This window comes from Mustela lutreola, chromosome 1 (genome assembly GCF_030435805.1).
Source record: "Mustela lutreola isolate mMusLut2 chromosome 1, mMusLut2.pri, whole genome shotgun sequence".
NCBI classification, from domain to species: Eukaryota; Metazoa; Chordata; class Mammalia; order Carnivora; family Mustelidae; genus Mustela; species Mustela lutreola.
The window spans coordinates 176,705,545-176,732,334 of NC_081290.1; the positions used below are offsets into that span (position 1 = coordinate 176,705,545).

Below are 26,790 nucleotides of genomic sequence, written 5' to 3' on the forward strand. Positions count from 1 at the left end.
GGCACATAATATTAGCAAATTTAAAGCAAAAGATTTTTTTTTTTTTAAATTAGCACTTTCTAGCTTCCTCTCAGTTTTCAGAGGACATGACAGCGTCCATCTCTCCAGCGCACCAACCTGCCCCCGCTCCTGTCCGTGGCGTGAGTGACCACAGTGGGATTTGACTCCGTGAGCGCACACATGTCCTCCGTTCAGTGAACACGCATTTAGTTGTGACTAAATTAAATGAAATGAGCATCGAAACATTTGGTTTCCTTTGCCCCCTTTGGTGGTTGCTGTGATCCTGTCACTAATACCCGACTTCAGGTGCAATAGCACGAGACAACAACGCAGCTGGCTCTTCTGGGAAATGGGATGCTGGGAATTCCATAGATCTTTCCCCCCTTCACCAGATGGACAGGACTGTTTATTTCCTATTTCCCTTTTTGTTCCCTGCCTTGCTGTCTCTCTCCCACAGTCTTGTCAGAAATCTGCTTCTAGAGAGATACAACGTAGCATGGACATGTCAGACTTTGACCTTTCTGACCAGGAGTATGTTTATCTTCTGTAATGCGTTAGAACACGTAAGTGTGTGGGACGGAAAGAGCTGTTTCTCCATCATCACAGAAGGGCCGCGCCTCTTCTCCATCTGAGGATCTCTTAGGTCCAAGTCTAGTGGAAACAGGCATGTCTTTCTCAGGAGACCCAGCAGAATTGTCACAGCCATGGACGCTGTCTCATCGGCGGGCACCGTTGTCAGAAGAACGGAGCGCTTGTATTTAGGAAGCTTTAGTCACATGCTAATTTCTACAACTGAATTCAGTAAACTCTGGTAGAACCACATGGACTAAGACTTAGGAAACGCTGTTTCCACCCCAGAGAGATTGTAGGAAATGATTATTTTAAGAAGAATGAAGAGTTCCTGGAGGGCAAAACACAGTTTCTACCCCATGGAAGTGAAGATATTGCCCCCTTTTCTGTGACTCTTATAGAACCACCCACCTCTTTGTTTCTGTTTCTCATTTCCTTTTCCGCTTTTTAAGTGGATGGTTTATTGAGTCGTTTTAATATCTTCCTTATCGTAGAAAAAACATCTTGGACCTAGACACGATCATATAAGCGGGTGGGGGAGCCTCTGTCTGGCTGTTGATCACTGTTTCATAAGCCATGGACACACAGAGACTGTGATCTTACCTATTTCACTGCTTTGCAGACGTGAGAAGGACTCACCACAATCTCCAGAACACTTGGAATAAGTGATAGTGTCCCTGAGAGGCTGGCCAGCCCCCGCACGAGGGACACCTCCCTTCCTGGAAATTGTTTGACTGAAGCCCAGCCATCCTACCTGTCTGTCAGCCGTCTGCAGCCCTTCCCTACAGCAGCGTGCTGGGCTGACAATGGCCGCGCAGCCTGACCGAGCTCCTCTCAGGACCTCTGTGGACACGCCTGCCAAGCCCTGGCCTGGTCAGTGCTAGAGTCTCCTCTCCTGATGGAAATCCTCCCACAAAGAGCCGTCTTCGGAAATCTCTAGCAATCACAAAACCACCCCACTTTGCCTGTTGTCCATGTCACCGGAGTCTGAAACAGTATCCCACCTACAAATTATTTCAGTTAAAGCACAGAAGTCCTGGATTCACAACCATATTATGCCAAATTAGGGTCATTTTTCTGGCCTGAGAGACGCTTTAATAGTTAAGTTTTAAAATACCCATAACCTTTTCCCCCAGCAGCTCCATAATCACTTAATGATTTTCTCTGAATACACTCAGCTTTTTCATGACAAGATGAACTTTAAAATGTCAAGGCCGTCCTTCAAAGGAACACAGTTTACTCATTTGTATTTAATCATTAGAGAAGGCTTTTATAATAATCAGCCGACAAAAGATACAACTGTAGTTCCTCAGTCGTTTCACCAGAAATCGTGCTGTCTGCATGTCGTGATTATTCATGGCAATTTTAGCGAATGTATGGATATACAATGAATTAGAAAAACACAATGAATTATTCACAAGTTTTTTGTCTTAAAATGATAACATACCGCTCCTACTATGAGTTCTCTCTCTATTTCATCCTTTTGGGTGTGCAGAATAGCTGCATTTATTTCTAGAATTAGTTATTTTGATGTGATTTTTTATGAAAAGTTTGCGGAGGTGCTGAGGTGGACTGTGTCGCCGTCCAGACTGCAGTGTGTCGCACAGTCTCCTGCCGCCTCACGCAGCTCCGCCGGCGGGCTGACCTCCCTCAGCTCGTAGAGTGCATTCTGCCTTCTTTTCTTCCTTCCAATGCTTTTTTCATCTTATTAGTCACTTTTGAGACCATGCTGTCTATTTTTTTCTGTTCTTTTGTTCTTATTGCTGACACACAGCATTTTACTTGCTAGTCTCCAGAGCAGGACTGTGTGCCGGGAGCGGGACGTGAAACCAGACGGCCGTGTAGATGGCATCTGTAGTGAGTGCAGGCAGGAACTTAATTTTAATGTGTTTTATGTCACCGATAGATCCAGAACACCAGCATTTTAACATGTGGTCAGTAGAGAAAACTATTCATGTGATATTTCATATTAAGTCTCTGAAATTCAGTTTGCATTTTACACATACTGCACGTCTGTAAACCGCAGTCCCTATGTGAACCCTGTTTGAATTTTAAGCATTTTTATGCTCTCCTAAATCACCCTCCTAACAAGTTTAGTACAGTGAGCTGTTTTCTTGGATTATGGATCCAAGAGTGGTGGAAAATCTCTCACCCAAGTATGTGTCCTTAATTAATGCAGCTGGCTACTTTGAGTCGCAGCTGCTGCCGCTGCCCAGTCCCAAACTTCTGCGGGCCTCTGCACAGAGGACACTTGGTCAGCTCCACCTGCACCCTGGAAGTGGGACATCGAAGCCTGCGTGAGGCCGCAGCTGTTGACACCGGGGTGCACAGAGTCTCTCAAGGCTGCCGGGGAGACCTCCTGCTGCATGAGAAGGTTCCGTAGCAAATGTTACCGCTCGTTCACAGGGCACCAGGTCACCCCAGAGCTCCGAGGGACACAGACCGTGAGGGGACTCTCACTCAAGGGCCTGTGGCCGTGGATCCAGGCGTCGCTCTGACTTTCGGGTCTTACCACAGAAGAAACGGGTTTTGTAGAGCGGCAGCTGCCATGGGTGGTGGCTCCTCTCGCGGGTCTGGGCAGAGGAAGGGGAAGAGATTCCCCGTTCTCGATGCGGTAAAGAGTGTCGTAGCTCACGAGCCATCAGATATACAGCAGAGCAGCGGCCCAGGTAGGACTTCGTGGCGATGTTGGTTCCCACCCTCAGGAAGACTCGGAGGGGTCAGGAGCTCGGGGCGGGAGGCAGCTGCAGACGGGGTGGACACAGCAAGGGCACTCGAGTCAGACCTGGACACAGGGCCAGGCAGCGGCTGTCTCATTAGCCAACTCGGAAGAGGAGGATGTGCTGCTTGGGGCTGGGCAGAGACGGTGGTTTCTCGGGCTGGAACCTCCTGGGGAAGACGCCGCGAAGATGGTTGAAACGGCAGCAGAGGGCTCAGTGTCATGTCAGCTCTGCTGATGGAGCAGCTCCGGGTCTGAGCGGGGGGACCCCCGTCTGGAAAGAAGTTCTCCTGCCTCAGAAGACACTTGGCCGGCCTCTGGGGCCTTAGGAACGCGATCCTGACGGGAGAGCGGATCTGCGCAGCCACTGCCTGGTTGTCTTGGGAGCTCGCTGCAGCCGCCTGGCCTTCTGCAGCCCACAGCCCGGCCGGCGGCGCCCTCAGCACTGCGGGGGGACCCCTGCCCACCCGGAGCTCAGGACCCACGGCCAGCTCAGATAGTGTCAGCAAATTTAACAATGAAGTATTTTTTAATTAAGCTGTATACATTTTTTTTGAGACAATGCTATTGCATAATTAAGAGACTACAGTATAGCATAAATATAACTTTGATAGGCACTGGGAACCAAAAAATTCATTTAACCTGACTTATTGTAATATTTGCTTTATTGTGGTTGTGAGGACCTGAACCCACAGTATCTCTGAGGTTTGCCTGTATAGCAATAATAGAAACAAAAATGTCTGAATTTGAGGTCTTAGTCTAAATCTGTCTTCAGGTATAATCTTATACTCTTAAGCCAGTAAAATTTATTTAATGGTGATTTATTTAATGGCAATAGCCACGCTAGATCGTCATGTCATTAAATTATTTATCATGCTCAACAGGTGAAAAAGACAGTGCTCTCGTGGGAGGTATGAATGTGGTCAGCATTAGAGCAAAGAGAAGGGATCCTTAACCAGGCCTATAAGCAGAATATATAAAGCTAGGATAACGTATAGTAGGTAAGAGAAAGGGACTCCCTGCGTTTATCTCTTGATTGTATTTTGGCACATTTAGAGTATTATTGGAGGTAATTTTTTTCCCTCATAACCATATGAGCTCTTCAGATACAATTCCCATTCCTTGAATTTTTCCTACTAGTTTGAGAAATCCTAGAAATTTTGGTGTCAGAATCCTTGTTAAAGTATAGATGGAGAAATGAACACGAACTTGTAATAAGACGTAATAACCCCTGATCTTGGGCAAAACATGCGTAGTGTGCTTCTGTAATGTGCATGTGGGGAATTTTCAGATTGGATTAAATAAGCATTCACATTTTATTACAAAGCCATAATTTCTTCTCTCATTCATGGTGTCGCTGTTCTGCTCTCTGCATTGGCTTCCAGATGCCATTCCTGCCATCCTTCCGACGTGTTGACTGCTGCCTCTCAGTGTGACTCCCCCATTCTCAGTTCCCACTCCCGCACCACTTCACATGGTGGGGAACTCCCGAATTCCCTTCTTGTGTATTCACTGCTGTAATAAACTTGGCCACCAGAAAACAACAGTATTTCAAAACAGAGTGGGACGACAAGGAATTTTCATTTTGAAGTGTTTGGTGTCAGTGATTTGTGCTGCTTTTCAGTAAGTTTGACCTGACATATTATTCTTCTAGAATTCAAACCTGATTCATCAGAAGGTGTCTCCTCCTAATGATCGGCAAGGATCTCCAATATTGTCATTCATCATTCTGGAGCAGTTTAATGCCATTCGCTTAGTCCAAAGCATTCATCAGTCTCTTGCGGCTCTCAGCAAAGTCATCAGAGGAACCACTTTACTGAGTTCGGAAGTACAGAAATTGGCAAGTGCTTTATTAAACCAAAAGGTAAGCCAAAATTAAATGTATATGTTTTTATTTCATTACTAGAAGTGCCTCTTTCATTACATATACATTTTTCAAGTCTTACAGTTAACAGTAACGGAAAACCCAAGGTAAACTACATAAAGGCAGATAGCAATTACGTGACGGATGGAATGGAAGGATCCAGGGGTAGCCGGGTAGCCGGCACTAAGGCCGCCTGGTGCAGGAGCTTCAGATTGTCATGAGAATCTTAGGATGTTACTTATCTGCCGTCTGGTCATGTGGTGTGTGAGTGCGCATATATGTAGATGTATTTCTTTGTGTAGGTATATGTGGACATATGTGTGTATAGGTTTGTGCCCTCCATGTTGATTTCACCTCGGGGCAGGTCGTCTATACATGAAGCTATCCTCTCAGGATGAGTCTTACTGTCTCTGAGCTCCAAGTCCAACAGAAAGAACACCTTTTTCCTGGTGACTCAGGCAGAAGTCTTGGGATTAGCTTTAATCCAAACTGAGTAGCTAGTGGTTGATGCCTGGTCCCTTGACCATTCTCTGTGCAGGATTTGCAAGTTCTCATTGGCTAGGGCTTAAGCCAAATATGTATCCCCACAGCTAGGATGGGTCCAGCTCCATCCGTAATGTGGTGTACTCCAGGCTAGGGGGATCGTCACCCCGTGCAAGATCAAGGTACTTTTAGCAGAAGAATGAAAGAAACATGTCTCTTGCTGAATAATCAGACCACTTCCTGGTTTGCTCAGGGACCTCATTCTGCTCTGTCCTCATGTAGCACAGAGGAAGGACAGAGGAATCAGCCTCTCTCTGGTCCCTTCTTAGGAGGGCATTAGCCCCGTCAGGAGGGCTCCATCCTTACAACCTGTTATCTCCCCAAAGTCTTGTCTCCAAGTACCATCACTAGGGGATTAGGCTTCTGCATATGGATTTGGGGGAGAACACAAGCATTCAGTCCACTGAGATACTCATCTCTTTTCTGCATAGGCAGAAAGGCATACTCTGGTATTTATGTAGGTGCCTCTCTATATTACACTTTGAATTGAGAAGTACAGCCTCTAAAATACCAGTTTTTGAAGTATTTTTATAATTTGCATGAAAACAAGTTGGCTAAAATTCTTTCCATCGATGAAAGCATGTTTTGCAAAGCACATTCATATTATACCCCAGAGAGTGTCTCTAGAGATGTTTCCTCGTGTCCGATACAATGAAACTTGGATGAGACTAGGCTGACCTTTACAAAGACAAGAGCCATAAAATAGTTTCTGACATTTACTTTCCAATGAGTGTTTTTTTAATTTATTTTTTATTTATTTTCAGCATAACAGTATTCATTGTTTTTGTGCCACACCCAGTGCTCCATGCAATCTGTGCCCTCTCTAATACCCACCACCTGGTTCCCCCAACCTCCCACCTCCCGCCCCTTCAAATCCCTCAGATTGTTTTTCAGAGTCCATAGTCTCTCATGGTTCACCTCCCCTTCCAATTTCCTCCAACTCCCTTCTCCTCTCCATCTCCCCTTGTCCTCCATGCTATTTGTTATGCTCCACACATAAGTGAAACCATATGATAATTGACTCTCTCTGTTTGACTTATTTCACTCAGTATAATCTCCTCCAGTCCCATCCATGTTGCTACAAAAGTTGGGTATTCATCCTTTCTGATGGAGGCATAAGACTCCATAGTGTATATGGACCACATCTTCCTTATCCATTCATCTGTTGAAGGGCATCTTGGTTCTTTCCACAGTTGGGCGACCATGGCCATTGCTGCTATAAACATTGAGGTACAGATGGCCCTTCTTTTCACTACATCTGTATCTTTGGGGTAAATACCCAGTAGTGTAATTGCAGGGTCATAGGGAAGTTCTATTTTTAATTTCTTGAGGAATCTCCACACTGTTCTCCAATACTTTCCAATGAGTTTTACCAAAAATTGTGAATCTAGTATTATCCCATTCATTTCAAGGTAAAAATTTAATGTTTTATTACATTTGAATGCAACAAGTTCTGTATTCAGTGATATGATTTAATGTAATGTAGGAAATAGTACATGACATTTTCTCATGGTGTCTGACATGACTGGAGTAAGAATTTTCTTAGAATTACAACATTTTTTACTTCTTTGTTTCTGTAAAACTTTTTTTGTAAAAAGTCACAATTATAATTTGTTAAAGAGGAACAGTACTGCTAAATATTGTTACTCTTCTTTTACATATTAGGATACAGGCTGTAAATTACAAGTTAAAAGATAAGAAATGAAAAGATACAGTACAAAATGATTTCATCTTTCAAATATGCGCTCTGTTCAGATACGCATGTAGAGCTTCACTGTGGAGCATCAAGATGTGTAAGAGCTAGGATCTCCCTGCTGCGTAGTTTTCTCCTTTCACTCTTTTCTCTGCCAGGGTCTTGGTCATTGCTTCTCCAAGTGTGGTCTTCAGAGCAGGAACGTCCACATCACCTGAGAACTTGGTAGCGTGCGTTCTTGGGCCCCACCCCTGACTGTATGACTCACACTCATGTTCCCTGCAGTCTGCATTGTATCAGTCCCTTCAGATGGCTCTGATGCATGCCAGTGTACTAGAAACACATCGTGTAGTCAGAATTCCCATAAAAACTGGCAGAAGCACCTGCTGCATCACCTTCCAGCTCTCCCCACTTCACTCATCACTGTCTGTGACCACCCCCATCACTGGTCTGTAAATCTTAGGGGAAAAGAGAAGATGTTCATTCTTATAGAATGTTTGGGGAAACCTCCAACTTTTCTTAAAGGCTTCCTCTTTTAAAATTTATCTACCTTCATGGAAATAGTGCTTTAAAAAGTCATCAACTATTTTACCTAATGATAATTATTAACAGTGAGTGATTTGCATTTTTCCATTAGAATAAAGTAATACCTTGTGTTTTATGTGACATTTTCCTAGTTCCGAGCACTTTTGCACTCTGCTCTCAATGTGTCCCTTCACTTAGGTCAGAAAGCTAAAGCTAAAAGGAGAAGCTGTCCCATAAAGAGGCCGAGCCCATTCTGCCGTCCTGGCGTTGTGTCTCCTGCATCAGTGCTCTCCCCACCTCCTCCGCCACTGAGTAGTTTGTGCATGCTTTGTGCAGTGGCAGGGTCGTCTTTGTCACAAGGGGCACTTAGCAGCTTTGTGAGCACTGAACTCCACATACTCATCTCTGAAGACTTATCACGTACCGGGATGGAACCGCCCTACCTCCTCATCTCTAGCGTCACTTAAATCCGACTTTTATTAGCTGCACTCACAAATGGGAATCATTTCCTGCTGATTTATGTTAGTACAAGGGGGCCCACGTATATCCTGAATCTCTAGTATCTTGGAATTCTCCTTCAGTATCCCTAATTTAGTACTGTTAATTTGCATGATAAGAGAATATATGCTTTTTTTTTTAAGCAAAGATTTTTAACTCCGAAGTTTATTCTTCCCCTTGTCCTTTTTTATTCATTTAGCAAGTGGAAATGGAAGTACGGTGTTCTAAGACTTTGTGCTATATGTGAAGTTTTATTAGTATTATTGGAGTTTTAGTAATATCACCTAATAATTATTTTTTTTAAAAGGTAGGCTGTAGTAAGTTAAAGATGTGTACTATAAATCCTAAAGCAACCAATAAAAATAAAGTTAAAATACCACAGAGGTATGTGTAATGAGCCAATATAAGACATAAGAGGGAAATACAACCTTTCCTTAAATAGTCCAAAAGAAAGATAAGCAAATAAAGAGAGAAGTGTGAAGTTACCAGTATCAGGAATAAGATAAGAGACATCACTACAGTTTCTACAGACATTAAAAGCATAATAGAATTTTTTTTTTAGAAAAATTTTTTAAAGATTTTATTTACTTATTTGACAGACAGAGATCACAAGTAGGCAGAAAGGCAGGCAGAGAGAGAGAGAGGAGGAAGCAGACTCCCCACAGAGCAGAGAGCCTGATGTGGGGCTCGATCCCAGGACCCTGGGATCATGACCTGAGCCGAAGGCAGAGGCTTTAACCCACTGAGCCACCCAGGCGCCCTATAATAGAATATTTTTAACAGCTCTATGCTCATAAGTTCAACAACTTAGGTGAGATATAAGAATTCCTTGAAAGATTCAAACCACCAAAGCTTATTCAAAAGAAATAGTCTAGAACCTATACTTTCTATTAAAGAATTTGAATTTGTTACAAACTTTCCCATGAAGAGAGCTCCTAGAATTCACTGCTGAAATCTAATAGATATTTAAGAAAGAAATAATACCCACTCTATCTAAACTCTTCCAGAAAATAGAAGAGGTAGGAATACGTCCCTGAGCTTCCTGAGACCAGCATTGCCCGATAATAAAAGCTAAGAAGGACAGCATAATACAGAAAATGTGTAGATAAATTTCCTTCCTCACCATAGACCCAAAACTTCTTAACAAGATATTAGGAAATTAAGTTCAACAAAATATGAAAGGGTAAAGTTTATTCTAGGAATATAAGGTTGAATTAAAAAAAAATGTTATTTATCATTTTAATAGACTAGTAAAAATTACATGATATTCTCAGTAGACACAGAAAAGGCATTAGACAAAAGTCAACATCCAGTCATGATAAAAGCTTTCAGCAAGTCAGGATTAGAGTAATGGGTCATCTCAACCAGATAAAGGGCATCTGTGAAAAAGCTGTAACATAATAGCAAAGGACCAACTGCTTTCCCCCTTGGAATCAGAAATAAGGCACTGAGGTCCACTCTCACTACTCCTGTCCAGTATTTCACTAGCTAGCACAACAAGTTCAGGAAAAGAAATAAGGCATGCAGACTGGAAAGGAAGAAGGAAGCTTGTCTTTATTTGCAGAGGATATGGTCATCTGTTTTTATTGTTTTAAGGAATCTACCAAAATATTTAGAGCTAGTAAGAACCTTTAAGTTTAACAAGGTTGTGGGATGCAAGGTAAATATATAAAAATGATACATATTCTGGAACCAGCTACTGAAAATTAAAATTAAAAAGTACTCTTTGCAGTAATAGAAAGACCACCTATCAGGGTGAAATTGACAAAAAAGATATGTAACACTTTTGTATTCATTGAAAACCACAAAGCTTTGATGAGTAAAATTAAAGAAGAGCCCTGAAAGATGTACTGTGTTCATGTATCAGGAGATCCAGCGTTGTTAAGACACTAATTCTTCCCAAATTAGTCAAGAGATTCAAAACACTGCCAGTCAAAACCTCTACAGAATCTTTTTGTTGTGATTGACAGTTTGTTTCTAATATTTTTTGTAAAAATAAAAAGACCTAGTGTACCCTAAATAGTTTTGGAAAAGAATAAAATGGAAGATCTTGCTCAACTTGATTCCTAGAACTGTTGTGAAGATATGATCAAAGTACTGCAGTCCAGGCATAAAGATAGATATGAAATGGAATGAAGAGTCTGGGAAAAGACCCACTGATGTATGATCAGTTGATTTCACCAAGTATGCTACAGCAATTAAGGAGAGGAAATCTCTTTAATAGACAGTACTAGAACAATTGAAGAGCCAAAGGCAAAAAAAAAAAAAAAAAAAAAAAAAGAATTAAAACCCTACCCTTGTATCTCTAAACATACATAAAAAGTATCCCCAAATTGATTATATTATTTTGAATATAAAAAGTTAGCCACAAACAGGAGAAAGGTTAGCTAGACAGAGACCCAATAAAGGAACATGTATCTAGAATTTTTTTTTTTTAAGTACAACTCATTAATGAGAAGACAAGCATTCCAAATTAAAAACAAACAAACAAACAAACAAACACAAAAAACACCTTGAATAGACCCTTTAACAAGAGGTATACCTCTTGGTACCACATTTTCTTTATCTATTAATCTATGGATGGACACTTCCCTTCTCTTGGCTATTGCAATAAACAGAGGGGTGCATATATCTTTTTCAAATTCATGTTTTTGTCATCTCGGGGTGAATACCTTATAGTGGAATTATAGGATCATATGTTAATTCTATTTTTTGTTTTTTGAAGAGCCTGCATACTGTTGTACACAGTGGCTGCACCAATTTGCATTCCCACCAGCAGCGCACAGGGGTTCCTTTTCTCCACATCCACGCTAACACTTGTTATTCCTTGTGTGTGTTTTTTTTTTAAATATTTATTTATTGGACAGAGAGATCACAAGTAGGCAGAGAGGCAGGCAGAGAGAGAGGAGGAAGCAGGCTCCCCGCTGAGCAGAGAGCCGGATGCATGGCTCGATCCCAGTGCCCTGGAATCATGACCTGAGCTGAAGGCAGAGGCTTAACCCATTAAGCCACCCAGGTGCCCCATTCCTTGTGTTTTTGATTGTAACCATTCTGACAAGTGTATTGAATCATATTGTACACCTGAAACTAAGATAACACTTTTTAATTATACTTAATTAAGGAATAAAAGGAAGATATTCAGATGACAAAGAGGCACATAAAAAAATTCTTAGTATCAAGGGTGCCTGGCTGGCTTAGTCAGTGGAACATGCAACTCTTGATCTTGGGGTCGTGAGTTCAAGCCCCATGTTGGATATAGAGATTACTTACATAAATACACTTAAAAACAATTAAAAATGCTTAGTATCAATCATTAGGAAAATGAATATTAAAATTACAATAAGAATATCAATATATAGAAGTTGCATTTCTATACAGTAGCAGTGAATGCTAGTTCATAGCATTTAGACTATCCAGAATGAAATTAAGAAAGCAACTCCACTGAAAATAGTATGAAAAAGAATAAAGACATGGTGATAAAAGTAAGAAAAAGAGAGCAAGGCTTGTATGTTGAAAACTACAAAACATCACTGAAAGAAAGACTAAAATAAATTAAAAATCATCCTTTGTTTATGGGGGAACTGAGAAGTGAGTATATGGGTACAGAGTAGTTTTAGGGAGTAATGAAAGTCTTCTGAAATTAGAGGGAGTTCAGCTGATTGATTTGTGGATATTGAACCATCCTTGCATCCTGGGAATAATCCCATTTTGATCTTGGTGAATGATTATTTTAATGTATTGTTGAATTTGGTTTGCTATTTTGTTGAAGATTTTTGCATCTATGTTCACCAGTGATATTAGCCTGTATTTTTCTTTTTCCTTTCCTTTCCTTTTCTTTCTTCTTTCCTTTCATTCATTCTTTCTCTTTCTGTCTTTCATAATATCTTTGTGTGGTTTAAGCTGACCTCATAAAATGAATTTAGAAGCATTCTTTACTCTTCTATTTTTTGGAATAATTTGAAATATTAACTCTTTTTTAAATAGTAAAATCCACCTGTGAAGCCATCTGGTCCTAGACTTTTGTTGGGAGATTTTTGATTGCTGATTCAATTTTGTTGCTAGTTATTGGTCTGTTCAGATTTTCTGGTTTTTTTCCTGATTTAGTCTTATAAGAATATTTCTTTTTAGGAATTTATTCCTTCTAGGTTGTCCAATTTGCTGGCATATAGTTTTTTGGAGTAATCTCTTATACTCCTTTGTATTGCTGTGGCATAGGGTACAGCTTCTACTCATTCATTTCGGATAATATTTGAATACTGTCTGGGTTTTTTTTTTCTTTCCTTAATGAGTCAGCCTAACAGTTTATCAATTTTGTTTATCTTTTTTAAAAAAAGAACAAGCCCTTAATTTTATTGACCTTTGCTGTTTTTTTTTGTTTTGTTTTTTAAAAATCTCTGTTTCATTTATTCCCCTCTGATCTTTATTATTTCTTTCCTTCCATTAACTTTGGGTTATGTTGGTTGTTATTGTTCCTTTAGGTGTAAGGTTAGGTTGTTTGGGATTTTTATTGTTTCTTGAAGGAAGCCTTTAACACCGTAAAGTTGCTTCTTTGAAACTGTTTCGCTGTGTCTCAGAGGTTTTGGATCATGCTGCTACCATGTTGATTTGTCTCCGGGTATTTGATCTCCTCTGTTTCTCACCGAGCCTTTGGTTGTTGAGCGTCCACGTGTGTGTGCTTTTCAGGGTGTTTTTCTTGTGATTTCTAGTTTCATATCATTGTGATTGGAAAAGATGCTGGACATGATTCCAACTTTCTTAAGTATTGAGACTTGTTTTGTGGCCTCATGTGTGATCTGTTCTGGAGGATGTTCTGTGTGCCCTTGGAGAGTAAGTGTCTGCATTTTTGAATGGAAGCCTCTGTCTGTATCTCTTAAATCCATCTGACCTCATATGTTGTTCAAGGCCAGTGTTCCTTTATTGACTTTCTACTTGGATGATCTGCCCATTGATGTAAGTAGTGTGTTAAAGCCCCATTATCTGTCAGTGTCTCCCTCTTAGGGAGGTTCATAAAGGAACCTTAATGGTTCCTTTGTGTATTTACATGTCCTTACAGGGATGTAAAGGTGTTTACAGGTTTTGTGTTTTCTTGTTGGATTGATCCTTATCGTTATGCAATACACTTCTTTGTCTTTTCTTACAGTCTTTGTTTTGAAGTGTATTTTGTATGATAGAGTATTGCTGCCCTCCTTTTTTTTTTTTCATTCTGTCTGCATGATGTATCTTCTTCCATCCTTCACTTTCAGTCTGTGTGTGTCTTTAGGTCTGAAATGACTCCCTTGCAGGCAGCATAAAGATGGGTCTTGATTTTTATCCATTCTGACACCCTCTGTCTTTTGAATGGAGCGTTTAGTCCATTTACATTTTAAGTAATTATTTACAGCTTTGTACTTACTGCTGTTTTGTTCATTGTTTTCTGATTGTTTTGTAATTCTTTTCTGTTCATTTCTTCTCTCTTTTCCCTTTTGATTCATGACTTTCTTTAGTGTAAGGCTTAGATTTTTTTCTCTTTCATTTTTGTGCATCTCTTTTATGCTTTCTTTTTGAGGTTACCATTGTATTGATAGATAATATCCTGTATGAATAGCGAGTATATTAAGTTGATGGTCACTTAAGTTTGAACACATTCTAAAAGCAGTACATTTTACAACCCCCTCCACATTTTACCTATATGTTATAATTTATAGCTTTTTAATTGTGGTCCTTTGACTAATTTTTGTAGATACAGTCGACTTTATTACATTCGTATTTTAACCTTCAAATGGGCTTTTATAAGTGATTAATCTACTACCTTTACTCTAAGTTTGCTTTTACCAGTAAAATTTTTCCATTTCACAATTTTTTACTTGAAGAAGTTTCTTGAACATTTTTTGTAAGGCCTGGTTGGTGGTGGTAAACTCCTTTAATTTTTGTTTATCTGAGAGACACTATTTCTCCTTTAATTCTAAATGATAATCTTCCCAGGTAGAGTATTTTTGGCTACAGGTCTTTCCTATTAACACTTTGAATATATCTTACTACCCCCTTCTAGTCTGCAAAGTTTCTGTTAAAAAATCAAATCATAGCCTTGTAGGAATTCCTTCGTATGTAACTAGTTGTTTTTCTCATGCCACTTTCAAGATTCTCTCTTCATCTTTTATTTTTGGCATTTTAGTTATTATGTGTCTTGGTGTGGCCTCTGGGTTCTCTGTGTTTCCTTCTCAGTTTAGGGTTGTTTTCAGCTATTATTTCTCCCAAGTCTGTTTTCTTCCCTTTCTCTCTTCTCCTTTTGGGACTCCTGTATTGTGAATATTATGACACTTGATATTGTTGTAGATATCCTTAACTGCTCCTTATTGTTGTTGTTGTTGTTCTTTTTATTAATTAATTAATTTATTTATGTATTAATTTTTTGGCTGTTCACCCGTTGCCTCCTACCACTCTGCAGATCGCTTATCCATCCTGCATCCTCTAGTGTGTGGATGATCCCCTCTAGTGTGCTTTTCATTTTAGTTCTTATATTTTCAGCTCTGTCTGGTTCTTTTTTATATTTTCTATTTCTTTATTGAAGTTCTCACTGAGTTCTTTCTTCTGTCCAGTCTAGTGAATACCTTTATAGCTATTACTTTGAACTCCCTATCAGGCTACCCCCCTTTTTCAAAACAAATTTTGAACCGAATCCTTTTTACCGCACACACTATAACATCTCATTGCAGCTTCTAGTGCTTGAGTAAGCATTGGTTACGAGGCTGTCTCCCAGTTTCGGGGACTACAGGAGACTCGAGTCAACGGAAGCTTCCCAGACATTTCCTCTGACCTCAGCAGGTGCGTGCTGTGGGTTACTGGTATCCCCTGCACAGGCAGACGTCAGCACTTGGCTTTTCTGAGTGCAGGGACAGGGTTCGGCAGTCTGAAAGACAGCTCCACTGTTCAACACACGAAAATGAGTCACTCAGCATAGTGCTATGTTTAAGGTTCATGAAATCAACACTGAAATTGTAGAGGAGAAATGAAGATATCCAAGATTATACTACAGTACTTCCTTGTTCAGGCCACTGAAACTTCCCCTTGCTCCGTTTCTAAATATTTGTAACGGGGCTCACGGTGACGCCTCCATCTGCGGGTCATTTTGAAGAGCAGAGGTGCATGGAGGTCCCACGCTTGGAATAGCACGTGCCCCGGCCAAGCCCAGACCGCAGCCGTGTTTGCCGTCCTCACCGGTCTCCTCTTGTGCCGGTGGCCGTCCTCGCTGGCTTCTGCCTCACGTAGCACGGCAGCTTCCCGACTCCCTTCCTGCCATCACGTTCATGCCCAAGTGCACTTCTTCCTGCACCTACCGGGTAATCTCCCATTCAAGTCAGGTTGGGTCCCGTGCCCAGTTCAAGCTTTTTTGGGTCTTGTTGTCCTTGCTTTCCTGATTAAACTCCTTAGTGTGGACTCCAAAGAGCCTCTTGGTCTGGTCCTTACTTAATTAATGTCTCCCCTATTAATTGTTCTCCCTTTTCCTCCCGGAGTGTAGACTGTTTCACCCCTTGAGATCTACCCGGTGTTATCTCACCAGAAAGCCTTCAATGACGCTCACTCTTGTGGGCAGTGTGGACGTGGTGGACACTAGCTCTGTGTTTCCTGAGCACAGTTCCTGTGTTATCGGGGAGCTGGCTGTACAGACTGCAGTGTCTCTTCTGTGTCCCTGCCTCCTCGCACAGGCTGTCACAAACAGCGGGTGTGGTCATCGTGTGACCGGAGCACCTAACGAGTGACTGACAGACAGCGGCTGGGTAGCACAAGCTTGCTGAATAACCGCGTACTTGACTGGTGCTTGAAGGGGGTAGAGAGTGAACAACGGCCCCTCCCCTGTTCTGCTTCTGTGACATCTGTTAGGGAAGAGATCGGGAGCAAAAAGAGGTCCTATTTAGTTTAATCTGGGGCTTCACTTCTATAACATTTAGTTTAGAAAAAAAAAAAAAAAAAACTGGTACATTAACCTGTTCTAAGCCTTCGTTTTCCCATCATTACAGTTTTTAATTCCCAATTCGTAGTTGTCTTGTGTTGAACCTCACATAGTGCCGGGTGCGTCGAGCAGGATGGGAAGGGCTGATGCTGACAGACACACAGACCCGGCGGGGAGGTGGTCTGGGCTGCACCGTGGACATGGCCTTCACCTGTTCCTGGCTTCACCTGCTCCAGGCGGGCTCTCCTGTCCCTGTGCCCTGTTCATCCTCTGTGCCACGGCAGTGGGAGGAGTCCTTGCTCCTGAGGGTCATCGTGAGGGGCAAGAGACGGGGCCGCTCACGCACCAGCACCGTGGTGCACAGAGGTGGCGTCCAGGTGGTGTCCGCTGCGCTCGCTCCCTCCCGTTCTTTCTGCGCTTGCCGAAATCCCACACAGCTCTCAGAACATCACACCACATCCTTTACTATGACTTCCTGGATTTAATCATTTTTTAACCTTTTAAAATTAATTATTTTTATTAACATATGATGTATTATTTGCCCCAGGGGTACAGGTCTGTGAATTGTGAGGCTTACATTTAATTGTTTCTATAGAAATGTCCGAACATGCTATGTGACACATTCTTGATATTTGTACTTGACAGAGTCTGGTTTCCTGTGTACAGTGTAGCGATTGCCATTCACATGCATTAGGAAGTGACCTCCCGTCCCCATCTGAAGCTGTCACCGTAGTAACTGTGTTCCTTATTCTGTACATTGCACCCCCATGTCTTATTTATTTTATAACTGTAAGATTGTACCTTTTATTTTATTTTTATTATTCAGATTTTTTTTATATACATACTACATTAGTCACCCTACAGGTCGTACTTTCTAGTCCCCTACCCTTCCTCTCCTCTGGCAACTGCCTGTTTGTTCTCTGTATTTGTGGGTCTCTGTTTTCTTCTGTTTGTTGTTTTTTAGATTCCACATAGAGGTAAAATCATACAGTATAATAATTATACCTAGTTTAATAGCCTCTAGGTTCACCCATATTGTCCCAAATAGTTTCCTTCTTTTTCAAGATGGAAAGAGAGAGAGTGTGTGGCAGCTCCTTGTCCATTCGTCCACTGATGAGCACGTGGTTCCTTCCATGTCTTGGTCCTTGTAAGGATGGCACGTTGAATGGAAGCGTGCATGTGTATTCTGGAATCGTCCTTTTCACTTTCGGGTCAGCGCCCAGCTGCAGGGCACTTTCCTGCCGTTGTCCCCTGGGGTTTCCTTGGTGGGCGGGGCCTGTAGTCAGACCAGATGCCTGCCCCAGCCCGCTGTGGGGGCTGCCGTCCTGCTGGCGAGTGTGGTCATCGTCCCTTCTCCCTGGGGCAGTGCTGCTGCCCCTGTCAGTGAGGCCACAGCAAGGCTTTGGGTGCGTGTTCATAAGGAAGCGTGCGTGGGAGCTACGGTGTTAACCAGCAGATTCGGTGGATGGTGTGCTCACTCCCCTGGTGTCCGCGTGTGCAGGCTGCTGTGTGGAGGGGAGAAATGGTGCTCACAAACTCTTTTGTTCTTGAAAAGGTCTCCTAAGTACTCCCGACCCTCTGTACTGTTCTGAGATTAGCACTGTCCATAGTCATCGCTCAACTGGTGAACAGAGAGAGCTTGACCATTCGCTGATGGTTTGACCCTGACCCTGATGTTGGTAACTCTCACGATTGTGGTATATTGCCTTACAGCTTCAAGGCATAAAACAGCAGAACTTCCCGTGTCTCTGCTCCTGTGGGCAGGAGTCGTGGTGGGACTCAGCGTGCACTCTGTGCCAGGCCCCCACACCCTGCAGTCAGGGGTCAGCTGGGGCTGCTGTCATCACTGTCTCTGAGGGCGCAGACAGCCTGGCAGCCGGCAGCCTCTGGTCCCTGCCGACTGCTGCCGGATGCTGTCAGTTCCTCTCTCCACAGGCAGCTCAGTATGGAAGCACACAGCACAGCAGACACGGAGAGCAGGGGTTGGGGAGACTGGGGGGGGGAGGAGGCTAGCAGGAGCCTTGTTGCCCGGTGGCACCTCAGCACTTTCACTGTGCTCTTCCATTCAAGTCACGTCACTGGACCCAGTTCTGCTCCAGGTGAGGGCATCTACCACGCCATAGACACACAGTGGCTAGGTCACCAGGAGCACCTTGGTGCTTCCCCATCACAGTGACATACCACTTGATGTAACACACGCCGCAGAGAAGCTTTCTTTCTGCAGTAGGAAAGCCTAATACTGAGAACGTGACAACCTGGTGTATCAGTTATTAATTGCCACCTGGTGGACCTCCCTGAGACTTACTGGCTGAAAGCAAGCGGAGTTGGTTGTGTAGCGCCTGCGCAAGGAGTTGTGGCTGGGTGTGGGGCGCAGGCTGGTCTGGGCTCAGCTTCCAGTGGGGGGACCTGCTCGCTGGCTGATCATCACAGAGCCGGCTAGCTGGTGCTGATGGCTGGCCGCGGGGTGGGTGCTCTGCTGGACGGGTGGCTGGAGGCCTTGGGTGCCCCTTGTACGGACATCTCTACCCGGTCTCTGCACACAGCCTGCTTCGCTTCCGTGCCCCATTAGATCCTGGCTCTGAGAGCATATACCCCAGGAAGCAGAGCCGGAGAGCCACTAACCTGTGAAGGCCTAGACCTGAACCCTGAATGTGAGGCCGCATCACACCTGCAGTATTGTAGTTGTCACCAAGCTCGTACTCATGGGGCGGGGACAGGGGCCTCATCTCTTCCTGGGAGGACACCAAAATCCCCATCACCATATGGCAGAGTCCACCAACACCTGCTGGCTTAAAATGTCATTGTAGAAACTCCTTTATTTTAAGCTTGGAAACCTGAGATGTGGATTGGGTTTGGTGAAGACAGCTTGTCCCTTCCTCACCGCTGTGCATGCAGCTGGCGGGTCAGTGCTGATGGAGAACCAGGAGCCTCCGGCCATCTCCACGGGGGCCTCTCCCAAAACTGGGCTTCTAGATCTGGTGGATGGTTCCAAGATCACAAGTCTCACAAGATAGGAGAGGGAAGCAGACTCCCTGCTGAGCAGAGAGCCTGATGCGGGGTTCGATCCCAGAACCCTGGAATCATGACCTGAGCCGAAGGCAGAGGCTTAACCCACTGAGCCATCCAGGCACCCCTGATTTCTTAGGCCTGGACCTGGAGACTGGCACGGGGTCACCGCTGCCATGCTTACGGGACCATTATTTAAGGAGAGGGGCATTCCTTTGGGTCCCTGGGCGAGAAGCCTTGGACACTTGGGGGCCTGTTTGAAAACCACAGCACCTGTCTTAGTTCAGAGCACCGTTCAGGCACTTTTCTGCCATATTCTAAGGAAAGCTTACTTCACACGTGTGAAGTCATTGAACCAGATATTTCTAAGGCTCTTTTATGCTATGAATTCCCGTCATCTTATAATTTCTGTTTTCCGTGTGTTGTTGGTCTATTCCCTGGTGTTGTATCTTTACTGTGTAATCAGGCAGTGCTTGGGGGTATGAAATTGATGTTTTCTCCTTATATTATTCTCCTAAATAATAATTATTATTTACTATTATTACACTTAAGAAGTTTGAATATTTATATAATGTTTGGAAAGTCCAGCAAACCCTTGTAGAAAAGGTATGATGAACATGAACTTGAAGAATGTTGTAAAGTAAAGAATTATGTTTTTTTAGAGAATACCAGTTAGTAGAAGGTCAGTATTTAAAAGATAACTCTTTTGGAATGGTTTTATTTACCTATATTTAACTTTAATTGAGAGCACTTTTAAAATTTCTTCTCGCTTCATCATGTAGTTCAAGGTGATTTTGGGGATGAAATTTCCATTATACTTCTCTGTTTAGAATTTGAAGAAATTCTGAAGGAACTAAGACTTTTTTTAAATCTTTACCACTTATAAAGTGAACTTGTCTATTTTAATTTGATTTCTTTGTGTGCTAGATACTGTTTTTAGAAAACACAGTTTGCTACTTTGTACATAGCAGTTTGCTTATTGTTTCAAAAATGTTACTTTAAAAAATCCTGTTTTTTTCAAGTTTCTATTTAAATTCTAGTTAGTTAACATATGTGATGGAATTGGTTTCAGGAGTAGAATTTACTGATCCATCACGTACACACCACCCAGGGCTCATCACGACCCGTGCCCTCCTTGATGCCCATCCCCCATCTAGCCCGCCCCTTCCGTCTCTTCCCCCATCAGTACTACAGGTCCCTGCAGTCAAGCATCTCTTGTGGTTTCCTTCCCTCCTTCTTTCCCCCTTCCCCTGTGTTCACCTGTTTGTTTCTTAAATTCCATGTATGGTAAAATCATGTGTTGTTTCTCTTTCTCTGACCGACTGATGTCGCTCAGCATAACCCCCTCTAGTTCCATCCATGTTATTGCAAATGGCAAGGTCTCATTCCATTTAAGGGCCGAGTAATATTCCGTTGTCTGCACAGACCACCTTCTCTTTATCCGTGCATCTGTCGTCATTTAGAGCTACCCTCAGTCCAGCAGTCGCGCTACTAGGTATTTACCAAAAGGATACAGAACCACCGACTCAAAGAGGTGCACACTCCCGTGTTTATAGCCGCATCAACAATAGCCAAGTTAGAACAATATCCTTTTAGAGAAACAGATTAATTCATTCTGTCTCTGTCATTTATTTTTATTATAATAAGATCAAAGGAAAACAGATGTATCTTAAGGGAATACATTCATGATACACATAATGTGGATTATGCCAAAATATTTCCCCATCACATTAGTGTTAAAGGTCTTTTGTATGTAATACTATACATGGAAACTTAATTTGGACCCTTTTTCGGTTGCAGTGTCCTCTTGCATGGCAGAGCAAGTGGGAAGGCCCTGAAGATCCCTTACAGTACCTGCGTGGTCTGGTAGCTCGAGCCCTCGCCATCCAGGTAAGAGCGCACTACTGAGCGGCACGTGGAGGGTGCCGTGCATTGGGGACCCATGGACACGTGGCTGTACAGAGAGCGTGAGGTCATGTCCTCTGCTGTCCTCAGTGTAGACAGGGCACTCCTTTAAAATGGTCGTGTGGGGTTTTTTGCTCACTTCCTACCTTTTGGGAATGTAGAGAAGGATATACACGTTTACTGTATGTGAGTCAGACGGTCGGTAACTGACACCGATTCCTAGCTGTGACTAAGTCACTGTGGAGCATGACCCCTCCCCGGAGGGAGCTGCTATTTTCCTTTTTTTTCTTTTCTTAGCAAATCAAGTTTTTTTTCCGAGGGACCAGTCAGGGAACTTGCAGGAAAACTGAGTGGAATGAGGAATGGTCTAGAGTCATTTTCTGGAAGGAGTAGCACATGCTGCTGGTTAGCGGGGTGAGCAGTGTACCCCTTCCCCCATGTGGTTTCGCGGTGTCTCACTCCCTTCATCTTGTGCTGCCGCACCTGCTACACAAATGGCTTCTTTACCATGACTGCTGTGGTCGTGAGGCCTCCTTGAGGAAGCACGTCCAGCTGCAGCTGTGTCACCGCTCATGCCGGCTCCGCCTTTGAACCCCTGGACACCTTTGAACTAGACTCTGGGTTCTTCCTGCTTAGAGTTTGCCCTGTCTCTTTCTGGAACCTCCCGACTCAGCCTGGAATCCACAGCCCATAACTTTATCCCCTTTCAGAAACTTCATTATCTTGTCTCACTCTCCCTCGTGCCTCATCCTTCCTAGAAAGAGGGCCCTAGGGTTAGTCTCTGTCCACACACAAGCTGCTGAGCTCAGGGGCTGCACAGGGTCCCATGCGGGAAGGGCTGGCCCTGCCCCTGGTTCCACCAGGCCTCTTCCCTCAGTGCACTGCTTTCCTGAAAACCATTCTGTTACCACCTCCCGTTTCCCTTGGCCCAACCCCTCACATTCTGCATTACAGAGAAAATTCAAGCTGTGAAATGCGACCCTTTGAGAAGTCCCACCCTTCTGAGCCCGCCCTCTCCTCTTTGTGCTAGTACAAAAGAAGTTGACCTTCTGCGGGTGAAGGCTCCTCTTTGACCCAAGTGCTGGACTTTGCCTTTCTTAGCTCTGCCTGCAGGGGCTCGACCCTTCCTCTGTTCCTCCTCTCCCTCCCTTCCTGCTCTGTTGTGCCCCTCTACAAATGAGACCTCTTTTAAGGGGCCAAGCTCGTCAGAACATTTGTTTGGCTTCTAATATGACTAATCTCTGGGTTGTAGGATTATTGGAGAAAAAATTATTGGATCTGAAAATGACTTTAAAATCAGCAGGCAGAGAAGAACCAGTCAGGACTGATTTTCTGTCTGTCCCTGTGCCTAGACATACACATAAGCAATAAATGGCAGAAGATGGGAGCGAAGGAAGGCGGGAAGGAGGGTGGGGGTAGGGACGAAGGACACAGTAGTCCGCAAGTAACTCAGGAAAACAGAATGCTCCCAAGTTCTTGGTGTGTTCTGACTGCACGGCTCTGATCATGTGTCCGTTCACGTGTTGTTAGCATTCCTCACTGTACTTATCGGGGCAGGAACTGTCTTTATTAGCTGGAAATAGTAGCCTACACTACCCTGTGTCATATATGTGCATATGCACTTAATTATGTGCATATGACCGTAAACATGTGGATATTGCATTTAACATATAAAACAGTTTTTCATGAATTACAATTTTCTGGCACGATCGTTGATACTAAGTGTGTTGAATACCCATCATCACAGCTGAAAACCTTTCCACTGTCACTTCCACTGTGTAATTTCTTAAAACCTTTATAGTCATTTCGCCTGAATTGTCATGGTAAAGCACCCTCCTGGCCCTTGACCTTAGCTTGTCTCCTATCCTTCTAACCAGGGAATAGCAATATTTGTCATTTCAGCCACCACTTAGGAGCATGGTTTTTTCCACTTGTTTTTTTTTTCCTATCAATTTTTGTGTGTGTGGTTATAAACGTACAGAGTTGACTACCTTCCTGCGGTAACTTCTGGCATCTGGAACTCACAGGTGCCATCTATATGTCCCGGGTCAAGGTCCAGAGCAGCTTGGAGCCGTGTGGATGGGGAATATACGGGCTAGACACACTGCGGGGGTAGTCAGGGTGAGGACACACAGGCACTGTTGGTGCTGCGTGACAATGGCAGCTCGGGTGCTTGTGATGCCTGGACGCTGAGACTGCCTCGGGCAGGTGTGCAGCGTTCACCACCCAGAGCACATCATTTGGAGGCAGGATGTAGAAGGAAAAGAGCACTGCTGGGGGTGTCCCCAATGGAGCCTGCTCGCGACAGGGTTCCGAGCAGATAAGTGGAGCCTGGCCCGGGTGAGGTAGTGTCCGTGCACTGATGCCTTGATTCCTTCATTCAGTCAAGGTACCGGGAGCAGCTGCTTGAAGTGGGGCGTGAGGGAAACGGTCAGGAAGCTGGTACAGTTGCTGCCTCACAGGTGTCATTTCTGACCTGAAGTTTCCGCCGTGGCGTCCAGCCCTTCTCTGAGGTAGCCGTGCAGAGTGGTGAACAGACACGCTGTGTTCTAGGGAACTGTCCTTGCAGTGTCTCAGAGAAGAGGGACAACAGAATCAGCAAGGGTACACACCCTGCAGGAAGTATGGTGCCCTGGAGCAAGCAGCAGGAGGTCCCGGGGGACAGGGAGCAGGGGAGCGATACCTGGCCTAGGGCACAGGAGGACTTAGCCCACCACGGGGGAGAGGCCAGAGTGCGCCAGGCAAGGGGAGGGCAGGCGTCCAGAGGTAGCACTGAGCACAGGGAGGAGAGGAGCACAGAGAGTAGGCAGGAGGGGCAGGAAGGGTCAAGTCACAAGACCTTAGGAAGGAATGACAGTTGATCCTTGGGAACCTCTTGCAGATCCCGAGGAAGGGAAACTAGATCATTTTAGAGGTGAAGATTGCATGTGGTGTCTTAGTCCGCTGTGTGGCCAGGGGTTGAAGATTGAAGGCTGGTGATTTGTGGAGAGCTAGAGACCCCCTACGCCCCCAAGGAGTCGCCGCTGAAGAGTCTTCGGGGATCCTGGCGTCCATTCTCTGGGCTCCTCTCAGCAAGATCTTCTAGAGCAAGAACTGCCCCCACCCCCGTATTTCTAATATAGCATACTGTCCGCTGAATGAACAGGCGAATGGACAAGATAGGTTATTTCCTGTGGGAATTCGGGAAGTATTTCTCTGGCTTCAGGTTTTTCTGCCTTTTCTTTGGAAATAACATCTTAGAGTTTCTTTGGCTCCTGATTTCCAGGCTTTGTTTCTTCTTGGCGTCCTGACTACCCCCGCAGCGTGTCTAGCCCGTATATTCCGAGTCTCCTGGGCTGGTTGTTGCAAATTCCGACATACTTTGGTGCCAGCCTTTGCCTTTGTTTCTCCGTCTTCCTATTCTCCACCTCCCGCAGCCAGGTCCCTTGGCCGCACACCCGCAGTTCTGTTCCTTCCCAGCTCGTGAGCTGCTTCTGTCCCAGCAGCATGCACGGACCTTCGCCTCTGGGACCCGGTCGGGCTGGGGTGGCAGAGCAGTACTCTGACCATGTGGACGGACTGTGTCCACACACGGACTGTGTGCTGTGTCCACACCGTCCTTGTACTGCTGACCAGACTCGGACCGCCGTGTGCCAGTGGCAGGCTCACAGGCGCATTTTCTAGGCCTGAGTTTCTGCTTAGGTTCCGTGTCCTCTGTTTTACAGTTGATAGTGACGGCTTCAGCTCTATCCGGGACGATGATGGTGGTAGTGGTGGTGATTATCGTTCTAACTCAAGCCCCTGGCCGATATACTTGTATACGACCATATTTGGCCACCCTTCCTTCTTATGTTAAAATCTTGTTACTTATGTATATCAACCTTTAGCAACTTTGAAGGCTGGGAAGATCTGAACAGTAAACAGAAGTAGTGAACACCAGCGTTAGCACGTCATATAAATGCTCCTTAAGGTCTTTCAGGGAGTAAAGATAACTAAACAAGCAACAGCAATCTAAACAACTCTCACTCTCCCTTTAAGATTATTTATTTATTTATTAGAGAGAGAGAGAGAGAGAGAGCAAGTGGGGGGGGCGGGGGACAGAGAAAGCATCTGCCGCAGACTCTGCACTGAGCGCGAAGCCGGACTCCTGCTCCACCCCACGGCAGGAGATGGTGACCTGAGCTCAAACTAAGTCGGTCGTTCAGCCTGCAGAGCCTCTAGGCGCCCCAAACAGCTATCCATCTAAACAACGAAACTCTGGGAGAAAATATCAGATGTGGTGTCACCTAGAGTCTCTCTGTGTCCCCCCCGTCCCCACTCTGCCCAAGTGGCTCCTCCTGCCAGGGCCAGGGTTCATCGTGGACAAGGCCCGAAGTGGGTGCGGTACCAGGTTGCCACGGCCCCCCTTCTGCCCACAGTGCTGTTACACTGGGTCCTCTCCTACCCTCCGCACCCGGCAGTGCCGGAAGCAGACCTTTCCCTCGCCTGGCTCTCAGTCCCTACTCCTCCCTCCCTCTGTTTTTCCTGAGATTCTTTTTAGATGTTGTGTTCTATCTTATGATCAGATAATATTCAGGCACAGTTTCTAAGGTGTCTGCTAAGATGCTTCTTGTGACCTTAGCCACACAGATTACTTCTTCAATTTGTTACATTTTACTTCTCCTCTTCACTTGGAGAAGACTGGTCACTGAAAACAATCTTGAGAGCCTCTAGTTCTTACTCTTCCCTCTTTGACCTTGACTGTTCTCTAAGGACTCGAACCGGCATTTCTGGATCTCGACGTCTCATGACACCCTTTTTAGGTTCATCTAAGTAGCCCTTCTCATTTTCCTAGATGTAAAATCTGAGCTTCAGATTGTTTTTCTTGTCATTGTGCCACTTTATATATTCAGACTTTTTTTTTTAAAGATTTTATTTATTTATTTACTTGACAGACAGAGATCACAAGTAGGCAGAGAGGCAGGCAGAGAGAGGAGGAAGCAGGCTCCCCGCCGAGCAGAAAGCCTGATGTGGGGCTTGATCCCAGGACCCTGAGATCCTGACCTGAGCCAAAGGCAGAGGTTTTAACCCACTGAGCCACCCAGGCGCCCCCCCAGATTTTTTAAAATGATCTCATGAAGGACAGAAAAGAGAAAACAGATATTCGTAAGAACTGAGCTCATTCTGGAGACTAGGCACATATATGCTGTACATGAGATCGGGTAATATTTACAGCACATGAGGTGGGTGTAATTTCCGTTTTTAAAGATGGGAGAAATGCAACCCCAATTTCAAGAATAGTTAAACTGTTTACAGGAATTACATGGTAAATGAAAGAACTCACTCTCAACTGCCCTTTCTTTAAAAACGTGCCAGTTTTTGATCATTCCATAAACTATCAGCACCATTTTAGAAAGATTTTCACTCTCCCACTTGAAACATTTTACGTTGGCCTCTCTCCATACAGCCATTGCCGCAAGAGTCATTGACTCCTCCTTCCTTCCTGTGACAGAGGCTGAGAATCTCAGAATCACTGTTAACTCCGTCCTCTCTTCGTGTGTGTCCAGCCCGGCAGAAACATG

At 44.2% G+C, this 26,790-nt stretch overlaps 1 protein-coding gene across 5 annotated transcripts in view; it reads left to right on the forward strand.

The window, feature by feature from the left end:
- Positions 1-26,790, forward strand: part of DYNC2H1 (dynein cytoplasmic 2 heavy chain 1) — a 256,619-nt gene that overhangs the window by 200,044 nt on the left and 29,785 nt on the right. For all 5 annotated transcript variants that reach the window (XM_059179365.1, XM_059179368.1, XM_059179382.1 and 2 more), the window contains 2 exons: positions 4,944-5,153; positions 21,146-21,235. In XM_059179365.1, the coding sequence (XP_059035348.1) occupies positions 4,944-5,153; positions 21,146-21,235 (300 nt within the window). The remainder of the gene's footprint in view (positions 1-4,943; positions 5,154-21,145; positions 21,236-26,790) is intronic.